Source organism: Piliocolobus tephrosceles, chromosome 9 (assembly GCF_002776525.5).
Source record: "Piliocolobus tephrosceles isolate RC106 chromosome 9, ASM277652v3, whole genome shotgun sequence".
In the NCBI taxonomy this organism is placed as follows: domain Eukaryota; kingdom Metazoa; phylum Chordata; class Mammalia; order Primates; family Cercopithecidae; genus Piliocolobus; species Piliocolobus tephrosceles.
In genome coordinates, this window is record NC_045442.1 from 119,961,449 (window position 1) to 119,976,676 (window position 15,228).

The 15,228-nt window shown below is 37.8% G+C and overlaps 1 protein-coding gene across 1 annotated transcript in view; it reads left to right on the forward strand.

Moving 5' to 3' along the window:
* USP6NL (USP6 N-terminal like) overlaps positions 1-15,228 on the forward strand; it is an 83,471-nt gene that overhangs the window by 46,714 nt on the left and 21,529 nt on the right. Inside the window, exons 7-13 of the mRNA XM_023223188.2 lie at positions 1,657-1,766; positions 3,970-4,018; positions 5,626-5,746; positions 8,970-9,064; positions 9,648-9,713; positions 9,812-9,911; positions 12,837-12,989. Of these exons, the coding sequence (XP_023078956.2) occupies positions 1,657-1,766; positions 3,970-4,018; positions 5,626-5,746; positions 8,970-9,064; positions 9,648-9,713; positions 9,812-9,911; positions 12,837-12,989 (694 nt within the window). The remainder of the gene's footprint in view (positions 1-1,656; positions 1,767-3,969; positions 4,019-5,625; positions 5,747-8,969; positions 9,065-9,647; positions 9,714-9,811; positions 9,912-12,836; positions 12,990-15,228) is intronic.

Consider the following 15,228-nt stretch of genomic DNA (forward strand, 5'->3'; position numbering starts at 1 on the left):
TCAGCTCACTGCAAGCTCCGCCTCCCGGGTTTATGCCATTCTCCTGTCTCAGCCTCCCGAGTAGCTGGGACTACAGGCGCCTGCCACCTCGCCCAGCTAGTTTTTTGTATTTTTTAGTAGAGAGAGGGTTTCACCGTGTTAGCCAGGATGGTCTCGATCTCCTGACCTCGTGATCCGCCCGTCTCGGCCTCCCAAAGTGCTGGGATTACAGGCTTGAGCCACTGCGCCTGGCCCTAAAAAACTATTTTTAATATCTTCAGAGAAAAATAGATACTGCATCCATAAAACAAGTATAGAATGCTATGAAAAGGAACACTCAAAAACAACAGAGCTTATGAATACAAAAATACTAGAAACGAAAAACTTAATTGAAAATGACAATTGAGGAAATTCCCAGAATATCAGTTATAAAAGCAAAGAGATACAAAATAATACAGAAAAATACAAGAAAAGTAGATGATAGCCTAGGAGTTCCCAGACTGTAATAATAAGAGTTTCAGAAAAAGAAAATGGGAATAGAGGGAGGGGAAGATGAAGAAATTGACAAATGAATTGTTGAAGATGTCTGAGAGCTGAAAGATGTAGGTAGGAGTTTTTAAAATTGGAAGGATTCACTAAGTGCCCAACCCTGTGGATAAAAATAGATCCAAACCCAGTACTGAAATGTGAAGTTTCAAAACATGAGAGAGAAACTCCTTCAAGCTTCTAGAGAGAAAAAGCAGATTGCACATAAAGAAACACAAATTAGCAACACTGGAAGCCAGAAGACAGTGAAGCCGTGCCTTTTGAGCAAAAATATTTTCCAGCTTAGAATTCTAAAACAGCCAAACAGTTAAATAAGAGGGTAGAATGATCAGATATTCAAAGTTTCAAAAACTTTATCTTCCATACAGCCTTTCGCAGGAGCTACTAAAGAATGTGTTCCTGCAGAGCAAGGGAAGAACCTGAGAAAAAAAGATATGAGATCAGGAAACAGGGGGCCCAACATGGGAGATAACCACCCCAGCAGGTGGAGAAGGGAGGCTCCAGGACCTAGGCTGTGCAGCAGGCCCAGAGGTCAGGCCGCATAGGCAGGAGCGGGCCCAGAGGTCAGGTGGCCACAGGCAGGAGCGGGCCCAGAGGTCAGGCCGCACAGGCAGGAGCAGCAGACAGCAAGATGAAGCTGGTGGAACACCTACTCTACTTGAACATCACCTGAGGAGATTATACCATTTATAGTGAGCTTGGGATTGAATTAGCTGGGAAACAAAGCACATTGAGAAACAAGGCAATGATTAGCTTCAAGGGAAACAAAAGCATCATCATGGAAAGAAACAAATCATAACAGACTGCATGGCTCAGCCATGAAGAGCTTTCACATAGTTCAGTAGTGCAAACTCTGAAAAGTTCTCTATGCTAAATTAAAATCTAACTAGATAGGATGGAAGAAAAGGAAGGTAGGGGAAGAAGGAGAAGCAGGGAGTAGGAGAAATGGGGGAATGGAGGGGAGGGAAAGTTTCTATTCTGTACCTTTTTATATATATAGTTTTGATTTTTTTAACCATTGAATGATTTTTTTAAACCAAAAACTTTTTAATGAGAATTATTTTATTATTTGTCATAGACTTTTCAACAACTAATTCCCATAAAAATCTGTTCTTCTCTCTTTTTCTTCAGAAATTAAAACACAGAGCACGGGGCTGTTCACCTGACATCAGACAAATAGACCTGGATGTCAACCGCACGTTTCGGGACCACATTATGTTTAGAGACAGATACGGTGTTAAGTAAGTAAAGTTTAATATTATGAAATGTTAATCGCATTTATAAATAGTCTTTATTAACTTAAAATTAGAGTGCCTTTATAGACTGTGATTTCGATGTAGGTCCTAAAGGTTTAAGCTTTTGCAGATCATTTGTGTCCATGTTGTGTGAAACTTAAGATCTAATTTAACTTAAAAATTTTTAACCTTTGACATAGCATGTGCTGTAAAATTGGTAAAGACTCATTTTATAATCTGGGAATTCTTAGAAATGTAGTAGATACTTTCATTAGAAGTCATAGAAGAATGACAGTGTGTAAAAACTTCGTCAGTGATAAATATATCTCTATAACCTTGACCCCCATGGATAAATGAAACTTTTTTTAAAAAAAGGGAAATGAAATGAGAAATTAATGAATTGATATATCATTGCTATGACTACAGTTTTTGCTGATCTCTATGTCAGTCAGAGAGTCTCACCAGGAAACAGAAACCAATAGGAGATATATGTTAGGACGTTTCAAGGTATTGACTTCTCCAGCTGTCGGGGGTGATTAGGCAAGGCCAAAATCCACAGGGCAGGCCATCGGAAAGGACAGCCTGGGCCTCGGGCATGAGCTGAAGCTGCTGGCCACAGGCAGAGATTCCCCTTCAGAAAAGCCTCAAATCTGCCCTTATGGCCTTTCAGTGGATTAAATGAGGCCTGCCCAGATCTTCTAGGATAATCTCTCCTACTTAAAGTTAACAGATCATGGATTTTTATCAATCTACAAAATACGTTCCCAGTGACACCTAGATTAGTGTTTTGGATATCTGGGGATTGTTGTTTAGCCAAGTTGATACCCAGAGCCAACCACTGCAGTCCAGCCTTGGCAACTTGGCACTCACACACACCATCTTAAAAAATTTCCAGGTAAGATAGTAACCAAGTCTTCCTTCCACCTAACATGATACCACTATTCTGCTCACAACTGAAATGTGTGAATTCTTTCCCCACATGAGGATGCCAAGTCCTTGGGAGATGATTCTGCTTTAGTATCCTGTAACTTACACACTGTGGTATAAAGTTGACTATTATTAAGATACCTTATGTTAGATGATAAGGGAAAAGAGAAGGAAGAAGAAAATATTTGTTGGTATATATACAAACATATTTACACCAAAATAAGGAAGAAATACTCATAACAATTGTAGTGATCATTTCTGTGACTGGTTCTGTGGTCACAGGTGGTATTTTTAATGTCCCATTTCACTGCGCATTCCATATTCCCTTTGCCCTCAGCAAGCACCTTAGATGGTTTTGGTTCTTTACCTAGAGGGATGGCTCAAACCTTCCTTCCTGAAAATCTGGACTTAGCGGTTCTGCCTGAATTGGTAGTTTTCCATTGACTTTCATCACAGGGCTCAGTAATACTAGTAAGAGATGCCCCAAGTGTTCTGCATTCCAAATGTACTCCTCCTTGTGTCTGTTGTATCATAACAACCCATGTTCCCCTTAGTAATCAGGAGAATCCCCCCAGCCTGCACAGCCACGTCCTTCTTTGCCTGTTGGTTCAGAGGCATAAGGAGCCCAAAGTGGTTGGGTGGCGGTTTCAGCTTCCAGGTCAGTGGAATCACTGTTATGTCTCATGGTGGAAGCATTCTTCCTTTTGGAACTAAGATCTCTAGACCAGCAGAACTCAAGCTTGCAGGGGCAAGAAGCAAACGCTTTGCTAGCGGATCTTTAGCGAGAATGATGAGTGGAGCCACTCCTACTTCCAGCCTTTGAATCTTGGACCCCTGAATCCTGGCTTTGGGAAAAACAGCACCTTGTATTGGAGCCTGGTATGGAGCATATTCAGCATCCCAAGGACATCGCCCCAGCCCTGCAGGGTATTGTACCTTGCTGGCAGTGTCACTGAGCCCTCAAAAGGACGTTCCACCGTTCTGTCAAGCCAGCTGCTTCTGTCAGAAGGGTCTCAAAGTGAGATAGATCAGCAAAAGAGGGCAGCACATTTAAGGAATTTTGAAGTCTTTTGTGTTTTCTTGGTATAAATCCTTTCAGAATGAATATTATCTAGTCTTGAATTTAGACTTTTTAGAGTCTTTGAATTTGAACTTGGGATAATTTATTACATTAGTAATTTTATCTGGATTATCTGTTTTCAGTCTTTATTTTTTTAAGTTTGTCATGTTTAAAATATGTGAAATTACTAAATTGTATTTAATGTAAATATTTTTTCTCTAGGCAACAATCCTTATTCCATGTTCTTGCTGCCTATTCTATTTATAATACGGTAAGTTGGGGCCTGCCTGCCCAAGGTCTTTGATTTGTATTCTGAGGCCCTCCCTACCTAACAGGGCCCTGTGGGCACATTTCTGTATCTCAGAGCTAGGTGGTTCCACAGTTTCTTTAGCTCTATGGATCTTTTAAGCTGAAACGCTGCGATAATCCTAGGGCCTTAGAGCAGAGCTGATTCTGAAGTGGAAGAACCTAAATATGACCACACTATGCCAGTGAGTCTCACCTTTTCTCTTTCCCTCCATATTGTTTTGCTTGGTAATGTTTTGTGTTGTTTTGTTTTTATTTTTAAGCAGACATACAGGGTAGAAGGACAGGAAGTGGGTGGCTTGGTTAATTTTTGTTTGACTTTTTATAACTCTGTTTGCTCTTGGGAGGTTACCTTTCACAATCACATTTATCTGTTAGGTGAGGTCCAAACAAGATAACTGTGCCCTTACTGGCTATACCCCGGAGGAGGCTAAACTCTTTGGTAATAGACATGCTCTTCTTAAGGCATTCAGCATTGTTGGGGAAGAAGATAATCTGGGATAGATTAATTCGTGTTGGACTTAATGTGGGTGTTAAATGAATACTTGCGGACTAGGTCCCAGGGAGGACCTTTGAACCTTGGGATGTATAATTTCTGTTGTAGTTAAAACCTTTAAATTATAAGAACAGAAATTCACTCAAACTAGGAAAAGTTAAAAAGGGGTTATTAAAGGGACATCTCATAAGAAGGAAGCACTAGTTAGGCCTCATTGGAATTGGAGCTGGAAGGTGGGAAGCGTCTGGTGAGAAGGAAAACTGCACCTTCCATCTCTCTCATTCTGGGGGTCGCTCAGTATCTCAGATGATCTCTGTGAACTGTTCAGTTCACTGTTTCTCTCTCCAGGTGGCTTCCTTTGCCTACTGGCTACTTACTCTTTGGCTCAAATTGCACCCACAGACTCAGTGTGAGCATTCTGTTCCAGTACATAGCCCCATCTGATTACAGTCTCTGGCTTTGTTCACATTTCCTAGAGAGAGTGTCTGATGAGTCAGTGCAACCAACTAACTCTCTTCCCCTGGGGTCAGCTCTCCTCTTCTGGTCCATTAACTGTGGTTCCTGTGGCACAAGCATGAATCCCTAAGGCCACATCATAAGCAGGGGCTATGGGGAGAGTGGGTATTTCTTAGAGAGGAGGCATAGACTGTGCATGGGCATCCCAAGGTGTGTCTGCTTAAGAGTTCAGAAATCTAGAGGAGACAAGACAGCATACTGGGTATTGTAGGAGGAGAGACTTTGCCAGCCACTGAGCAAAGAAGAGATATAGTGAGCTAAGAATCATACATAAAGTGAAATAAATATTAACACTCTTTAAAGAAAGTGTGACAGTGTTGAACAGGGTCCAATAAAAGTATGTAGCAATTTACACTTTGTACCTGTACATTTATTTTTGAGCACAATTGTATTATCTTATGTGGCATAATACTGTAAAGAGTATAGTATTTGTCTCTAGAATGGACTATTAAACGATGTGTGTAGCAATTTTCTGGTTTTTATAGAGTAGCTTTTTCTCTGTACATAAGTATGTAATTCGGCTAAACTCCCTAGCTTCTGTGTTCCCCTTTGCTCCCCAGGAAGTCGGGTATTGTCAGGGGATGAGCCAGATCACAGCTTTACTCCTCATGTATATGAACGAGGAAGACGCCTTCTGGGCCCTGGTCAAACTCTTCTCAGGCCCTAAACATGCCATGCATGGTAAGAAAACCCTGTGCTTTATCTAAACAATCAAGGTAGGGAAAAAGGTAGATTAAAACAAAACCAAAGATGCTTGCAAGAGTTACAGACAACAAATTTAATGTCTCAGGGCTCGTTGAATTCATTCGTATTGGTTACTAGTTTCTTCTTTCATTTTTCATTATTGAACTTTTCTAAAATGTTTACATTTATTTTCCTTTGTCTTTATTCCAAAGTATATTGTTGGCATTTTGAAATTCTTTCTTACTTGCCCTTGGTCAAAAGAAGCTAATTTAGGATTGGAGGAATTTAAGAACAGGTATATTATTGGGAGAAATAAAAGATGCCTTTTAATCAGAACTTTTAGATGGTCATGAAATGATCATTTCAGTGAAATGTTTACCGTTGACCGGATATTGTGATGTATAACACCTTGTCAAAAAAACAGTCATTGAGAAATGGCACTTAGGTGTTTAAAGGAAAGGTAATAATTAAGTAGTTTTATATTTCAAGTGTAGTTTTTAGTTTTTTCGCATAAAATCGGTTCCACTTTAAATAAAAGGTTGATAACATGTTCTAGGCACTCGATTATTTAATATCTCAGAACCTGCTGATTTTTTGTTTTTCAAGTTAACACTGTTTATAATAACTTTTGCCTTGTTTTTCCCAAATTAAGCAATAGACTTTATTTCGGAGAGTTTAGATTACAACTGTTGAGACAGGGTCTTGCTCTGTCACCCAAGCTGGAGTGCAGTGGCATGGTTGTGACTTACTGCAGTCTTGACCTCCTGGGATCAAGCCATCCTCCCGCCTCATTAGCCTCTCTAGATTCTGGAACCACACAGGCATGTGCCTCCATGCCTGGCTAATTTTTTAAATTTTTTGTAGAGATGAGGTCTCCTTATGTTGACTAGGCTGGTCTCAGTCTCCTGGACTCAAGTGAACCTCCCACCTCAGCCTCCCAAAATACTGGGATTACAGGTGTGAGCCACAGCCCCCGCCCTTAGATCACAACTTGTCTTGGAAATAAAAGTGGCATTTGTTCATATAATGCAAAATTATTTTCCCAGTGCCATCAAATTTAAATAATTTTAACACTAGTTATTCTAAGTTAATATCAAATTTAAAATAATTTTAACACTAGCTATTCTAAGAATGAATCTTCCAAGTTCAGTTTGTGAATAAGCTTTGTGTGGTGGGGAACCTGCTATATATTCAAAATACTGTTTTAATATTTTCAAAATTATGACTTTCTATAGCTCATTGTTACTGAAATCTCACACTCTGACCATGTGACGATATTATGTGTGTGTGGAAGAGTGAGGGGGGTATGTATGTGTTTGCATTTGTCTTTCTCCTTTAGTGTTCCTTGCCAATTACTTAACAAATATCATCTGCATGGCAACTGGGTCTGGGCACTTTGCATCTAGTAAATAGACTCTAAAAGTAAGACATGTTATTATATTGAGTTACCTTCCAGTAGGTAGTATCATTCCAAAGGCATCTTGAAGAAAGCCGCTCTTCCCTGTCAGTCTTTATTTTGCTTTCCCATGGGGTTGTGTTGCTGATCTGTCTTGAGGTACAATAGAATGCAGATTTAAGTGGTATGTAATTATGTGCAAGACTGTCCAATTTTAGGAAATGGTCATTTAAACCTATTTGATAGCTTACCTTCAGCAATTATTATCACTAGACTAATCTATAAAATAATATTAATTCTACTATCCTAACATTTACACTTAGAATGCAGTTTGGCTCATTATTAAGGGTAAGTTTATACTCAGAGATGTTTGTTTCTGTGTCTGCCTGTGAGATTTGATAACTAAAGTTACCTCAGTACTTTGCATTTCCAGTGTGAACATGGTGGTTTCACTTATAAATGTATGGAATTGAAGCTAAGGCTGAAAATATAAAATATGAGATCTGGAACATCAGTGGAAAATGAAGAAATGTTAGGCTTCTTAGCATTCTTGAGCTAGTTATTACTGAACTGTATTGAGTTTTTCAAAATCAGACTTCCTATCCTATCCTACCACATTGGCCATGAAAGTAGCACTGATAGAGAGAGATGGATTTTTTTTTTTTAATGAAACAATTTCACTGAAAAATACTACTAAAGTAGGAGTAGAACCTCTGTCTGTCTCTGGAAATTTTTACAGACACCCTAGAAAACTGAGAACTAGTTAAGAAATAATCCTGCCCAGTAGATTGTAAAGCACCACTGCCCAATAGCGTGTGCCTCAGGTTCTTGGTGGAACAGAGTTTCATTTTGGGGCAACAGACTTTCTAGGGGGAATGTGGCCTCCAAAATCACTTAAGTGTGGGAGACTGAGTGAAAGAAAAACAAGTTTCATTAAGTCTAAAAGGCAAGAAGATTAATAAGCTAAAATGCCTTATGAATATCTAAGAAGGATAAAAATGTGTCCTCTGGTTTCTTTTTCAAAAGCTCAGAACGTCTATTAACATCTTTCAAAGTTGCATGGAACCTCGGTTAGAAAATCCTAATGTAGAAGAATCATCAAGTCTGTTGAGTGGACTTTCTTTTTAATGGATTATATAGAATACCAGGAAGAAAAATACATGTAAAGTTCAGTGAGTTAAATATACAAAATTAATGCTAACCATTTGTAATTTGTTACTTCTTAGATATAGATTATATTGTGTAGTCACTCGGGATAAAATATCATTTTTGATATAACATTGATCATCTAGCACCTGTATTTTTAGCAGATGTTAAATACAGCTTTTTCAGAAAGGATTAAAAGGCGATTTAAAACTTTGGAAATGTTATACTAATGAAATTCTTAGAGTAAGCCTGAAAAAAGTAATAAATTGTTTGTTAGCGAATTAAGAGTAAAACAAAATAACTAGTCAGGGTTGGAATAAAATATTAAAAATATATGCATTTAAGATATGGCCCAATATCTTAAAAGAACAGATAATCTTGATAAATGGCTTCAGTGTCCTTTTTTTTTTTTTTTTTTTTTTTTTTTAAGGTTTCCCTTTAAATTCAAAAATACAAAGTTACAGAAGATCTTTAGCAAACAAATCCTAGGCTCAAAGTTTCATTACCGAAAGCTTATATACAGTTACTTCCTGGGTGGGGAGAAAAAATATTTTGGTAACTACTGGATGTTTGTTTTTATTTTTGACAGTTACAAATGAAAGAAATATGTTGCATTTTAAGATTGGAGGGTTTTGTTGGTATTGTTTATGAAGTGTTGTTTTTATGTTTGTATTCTAGGCTTTTTTGTCCAAGGTTTTCCTAAACTCTTAAGGTTTCAAGAACATCATGAAAAAATACTGAACAAATTTCTGTCCAAGCTTAAGCAACACTTGGTAGGTAGATGTGACACTGACTTACACCCACCTACCCCCCCCAAAAAGCTAGGATAATTAAATTGTCTTTGGTCCCAATTACCTTATTAATTTATAGTGTCATCCATTTCATTTACTATGCAGTTATAATTCCCAATTGTTTACAAAACATTAGATTTGTAAAATTTAATATTGATAGGCTATCACAGTTCCTACTGAGGGATTTGAATTTCTTTGAAGCTAATAATACAAACAATGTGATAATTTAAAGATACAAGATCTCCCTGTTGTTTTGGAGGTTTTTTCATTATACAGAAAGTATTTTTTCAGGGTCACAGAAACTCATTGTTAGTGAACTATATGTGTGCCTTACTAGAAAACACAGTAGTTTAGTAAAAGAAGGATAGCTCACTGTAAAATATATTAAAGAGAATCTAAGTGTTGTATTAGAGTCTCGTCATAAGAGGAATTTATTCTTGGAGTGATTTTGAGAAGTAAATGTATTTAGCTTTGATAGCTGCATCCAACAGCCTTCGTAACTTTGTATTATTTTGTTAAATTTAGTTTACTACAATCCGGAAATTGTGAGCTCTTTTTTTTTCAGGATTCTCAAGAAATCTACACAAGTTTTTACACAATGAAGTGGTTTTTTCAGTGTTTCCTTGATCGTGTAAGTATTTATTTACAAAACTCAGTCATAAAATTATAAATACAAGGTGAGGGGAAGCTGTTAACCTTATTTTTGTTTTGTTTTGCTTTTAATTATAGACTCCCTTTACACTAAACCTCAGAATATGGGATATCTACATCTTTGAAGGAGAACGAGTTCTTACTGCTATGTCTTACACAATCTTAAAATTACACAAAAGTAAGAAAATGCTTAAACTCTAAAATTTCATAAAAAATTGAGGCTTATTTTTAACCTTGATTTCTCATTCCGCACCCTACTTCCAATTCATTGTTTTTTAATAGTGGTTTAAATTTTTTTTGAAAATCACTGGAGAAATTATTATCAATTGGTCACATACTTTTATAAGTTCTTTCTCATGACTAGAAGCTTACTTCACTGCAAAGGTCTTTGGTTCTTTTCTGTTTATATCAGTGTCATTTTCACACTTTTTATAGAGTGCAGTTAGTTGGTTTCACTAGTAATATTTTTCGTCAAGTATTTGTTTCCACTGGGACCCCTTGTTCTTTTCATCAGTCTGAATCTCAAGTTTGCAGTAAGAGAAGGAAGACCAAAGAAACCAGTTCCCTTAGTTCAAAGGGCTGGAGAAAACATTTTCTATTACTGTTTCCTTCATCCAGGGAGAAGAGCACCCAGCTCTGAACTGTGGGTGGGAGCACACAGACCCACTTCTCTACCTGAGTGCATTATGGCCTCTGGGGCAAGTTCAGCCAGTGTCTATAGGCAGATAAATGCAGCAAGGTTTAAAAAAAAAAATTGGAAAATTTTTAGTCTTCAGTTGCAATATTTTAAGGGCTCTATAAATTTGATATGTTATGCCTTACTTTAAAATAAAGACATGAGGTTTTTTTTCATGAAGAACCTTATTCATCTTTAAAGTCTCAATTCAGCCTTAAAAATTATGTGACTTCTCTTGTAGCTATGCAGAAAAGAAAATCATTGAAAGCTCTAGAGCTTCATATAGTACGTACTTCTAATCTAGGTCATACCACATAGTTTCATGTTCATTGTACACTCAACTCTCTTATGTTATTCTTGAATGATCTGTCCCGCTTCCCAACTAAATTAGAAACTAATTGAGTGCACAGGGTCTTGTTTGTAGTTTTTCTCTCTGCTGTGCTTGGCATTGTTCTAAGTACGTGTTACGGACTTTACTATAAGATTGTTTGGTTGCTTACTTGAAAAGCATGGACTGTAGGAGTGCCAGATTATCCATACTTTAGATAGGAAGGAAAATGCCCTTTAAAAGCACTTTTGTTATGTTTAGTTTTTTCAAGAAAAGGACTCAGAATTGTTGTGGTTCACTTCCCTTATACTTAGTTCTTCTTTCCCCAACTAGTGCACCAAAACAAAACAATTGACTATGAATTATCTTCCAGGATTCAGGTCTGTCATCTGATCTTGTGAAATCTCTTTGCCTTCCTCCCTGCACCTGCCCCCTACACGGCCTTTCGCCTGCCTGCCCCTCTTCCCCTCTCCTCCTGTCCCCCTCTCTCCGTCTCTCTCTCCCTGTCCTCCCCCCGACATTCTTTCTGGATTGTTAATGGATCAAAATAGAGAACAGAAGTACATTTTAATTAAGAGATACTAGCTTAATGTTCCCTCAAGAATGACGAAGTCGAAACATAATGTATTTCTTTGTAGCTCTCATCTCCTTCTTAAGCTGTTACTTATATGACCCTTGATTAATTTTGACAAGTAAAAAGTTTCTTCACTCTTGTAAATAAACGTTAAGCATAGCAACTACTTTACGTTCTACCGTATCATTGGACTAAATGAGCTGTGGACAAATCTGTCTGCTGCTGTGTATTTTTCTTGGTTAGAGAGACAAAGCTCAAGTGAAGTTCCATCCCCACCATATAAAGCTTCTGAAATGGAAGGGTAGCTGCAGGATGGGAGGAGATGCTGGTTCAAGTTTCAGTTAGACAGGAAGAATAAGTTCTGGAGAGCTATCGTACAGCATGGTGACTATAATTTATAATAATGTACCGTATACTTGAAAATTGCTGAGAACTTAAATGTTCTCACTACAAAAAGTTAAGTTTGTGAGGTAATGATGTGTCAATTAGCTTGATTTAGTCATTCCACAGTGTATACATATATCAAAACATATTGTCTACCACAGATACGTACAATTTGTCATTAGCCAATTAAAAAAAAAAGAAAAACTCTGGGCGTATTAACCAATAGTTAGCTAAAGCTCATAATAAGTTTTTTCCTTCCTTTTTCTTTTTTTTCTTACTGATTGTCTTAAAAATATGTTGTTACTGGAGGTTCATCACAGTGGTTTTAAATAATGAAAAATAAAAACCACCTAAATGGCCATTACTAGAAGACTAATTAAGTCAATTTTATAATGCATACATATAGTACACTCTTCTACAGCTGTTAATGATGATGTAAAATCATATTTGTTGAAATGAGGTATCAGCGATACATTATTAAATGGGAAAAAAAGCAAAAAGGGGAATAACTTGAAAAGTATAATTTGGATTCTTCAATTGATATACATAAACACTTGTAAATACCCGGATCTACTTGTAAGGTATTATGTAATGAGATCTTAGCAGATTCTTACTTTCTGCTTTGTGTTCATATTTAATTTGAATGTCTTTTTCCAAGAAAATGAATTTCATAAGTAGAAATAAAACTCACAAAATTAAAATCTAGATGTTCTGGGAAATTCTGAAGCAGTAAGAAGTACAGACTTAAAATGGGGCTTGCGTATAGCAGTTGGAGCTCCATATCAATGAAAGAGAAAGGCCTCATGCGGGCTGAGATAGTCTTTCTGTCTCTGTCTCTAAGAAGCTCTTGCCCTGGGGTAATACTAATGCCTAGGTGTAGTTATTCCAATGAGGAAGTATTAGGCAGTATTCTCCTCCTTTCCTTTCTCTCAGTGAACTTTCCTACTTTTCTGTGTGGCTGCTTTAATATCAGGCAGTATTTTTGTCTTACTGAGTTTTAATGATATCCTCAATGCCATATGTAAGTTGTATGCTGTTTGTATCCTTTTTAATGCCCTTTTACACTACACCTGAATATAACAGAATATCTTCCCACCTAAAGTATTGACTTGGCATTTTCATTTCTCTTATCCTTTCTTAGAACATCTAATGAAATTGTCCATGGAAGAACTTGTAGAATTTTTTCAGGAGACCCTGGCAAAGGATTTTTTCTTTGAAGATGATTTTGTGATAGAGCAACTTCAGATTTCTATGGCAGAACTAAAGCGGGCAAAGTTAGACCTTCCAGAACCTGGTAAGAATTACCCCAATACTTTATATCTACATTGTAATTAAGATTGGAAGACATGGCAAGATTAACATGGGCTGTTTCTTGCCCACAGCGTAAGCATTATACTTGTGATGACATAACCTGGATGAGCCTTACCAGCTCAGCTGCTTTGGCTTTTTTCTTATTTTAGGAAAAGGCAAGTAAACATATTAATTATATCTGCCTCTCCTAATTAGGTGACTGTACTATTCCTGCTTACATTTAGAAATTTGGTTGGCAAATACTATTGTTCAACAGAAGTAGCCATGGTGCTTTAAACTAGCATAACAATAAGCTTTTTTTGCTTTCTTCATCTCATTTTGTGAAACTATATATAATAGTAAGTAGAGCAAGTAAAAGCCCCATCTTATAGATGAGGAAATGGATACTTAAGTGGCTTAAATATGAAGCCACAGAACCACCAAATAGCATTACTGAGACTGGAGGCCAGTTTTTCTGACTACTAGCCCAGGGCTCTTTGCAGTATGCTGCAGTATAGATAATATGTTTTATTCACTTACTGTAAGACATTTTTCAGCACCTACTAATAGGTTTTCTGCTAGGTACTACTTTGCTGGGGATTTAAGAACTGAAGAGAAAGATGAGAGCAAGCTCTCAGGGTGTGTACTGGAGAGCTAGAATGTATGAGAATGAGAACAGAGGGTAGATGGGGCATTACTAGAGCTAGCTGCAGGGTAAATGGGAGAGGGGCGGAGGAAGGGAGGAAGGGGAGTGCAGGAAGGGAGGGAAGAAAATGAAAATGTCAAAAGATCACAGGACGAATAACTTTCAAAGTTTCGACCAGATAGTACTTGACCATGTATGTCTTGAGAAAAAGTTACTTTTGCTTTTCTTCTTTCTTACCTTTGTTGCAGTGGATGGGTGTAGTAAGAGGCTAGGGAGGTGGAAGGTCATGGGCGAGAGATGAAAAGTAAACAAAGTCAGTTATGTATGCCTTCAGGTAGAGGTGAATTTGGCGTTTCCCAATCAGTGTGTCAGATTGGCTATGTCTGTACAGAAGGACAAGCAGTACTTTCATGGATAAAACCATGAAAGTACTTTTGATAAAAACCAAGATGCTTGCTTTTATTTACTTAATTGAGAAGGGTCTAATCAGCGCTGCTCTGAGGTTTGCTCAAGGTCATCCAGGTTCCTAGGAAGCATCCCTCACAGCAGTAATGGGGTGTGGGCCTAGGCCTTGTGGAGCCATTGCCTTTGTTAAGTGAGCTCAGCCCTCTCCTGTTCAGTGTAATGACGTCCGTTTTCTACTATCATTTATGTTTATTTATTTATTTTATTCTATCATTTATTTTTAAATATCTTGCCTCCTAAAAAGTTCAAGGCAAATTTTTGTAAAAGTCAAATGTAGAAGAAAAAATATAGAACTATTTAAACATGAGATAATTCAAAACCTGTGTCATGGATTGCGATGGTGGTGACTTAGCATCTAATTAGCAGCTAATATTTATTGGATGTTTACTGTGTGCCACATACCACAGGTGCTGTCTCATTTAATCTCTAAAAATAACTCATAAAAGTGCTCATCTACATTGTGCAGATAGGGAAACCTAGTAGTAGTAGTCTGTAAGATCGTTTTACCAGGATGTGATAGACTGGGGACAGAGAATGGGGCAGGGGAGAAAAGAGGAGGAATAAATAATAGCAGAATCATGCTCTGATCCTACTGGCAGTGAAGGTAGAATGGATAAGGCATCTCTACATTTTGTAGCACGACCATCTGCCTTTCATCGCTTGCCTGTCATTCTCTTTAAATTGTTGTGAACTGTATATGGAACACTAAGATAATTAAATGAACATCATACCAAGAAGTTTCCTTGGCACATCTATCCTTTTAAAAACCTACATAAGGCCGGGCACAGTGGCTCACGCCTGTAATCCCAACACTTTGGAAGGCCGAGGAGGGCGGATCACGAGGTCAGGAGATCGAGACAATCCTGGCTATCACGGTGAAACCCCGTCTCAACTAAAAAATAGAACAAATTAGCCAGGCGTGATGGCGGTGCCTGTAGTCCCAGCTACTCGGGAGGCTGAGACAGGAGAATGGCGTGAACCCGGGAGGCGGAGTTTGTAGTGAGCTGGATGGCCACTGCACTCCAGCCTGGGCGACAGAGCGAGACTCCAACATAAATACAGACATACATACATACATACATACATACATACATACATACCCTACATGAACATACCACTTCCTTTTGACTCC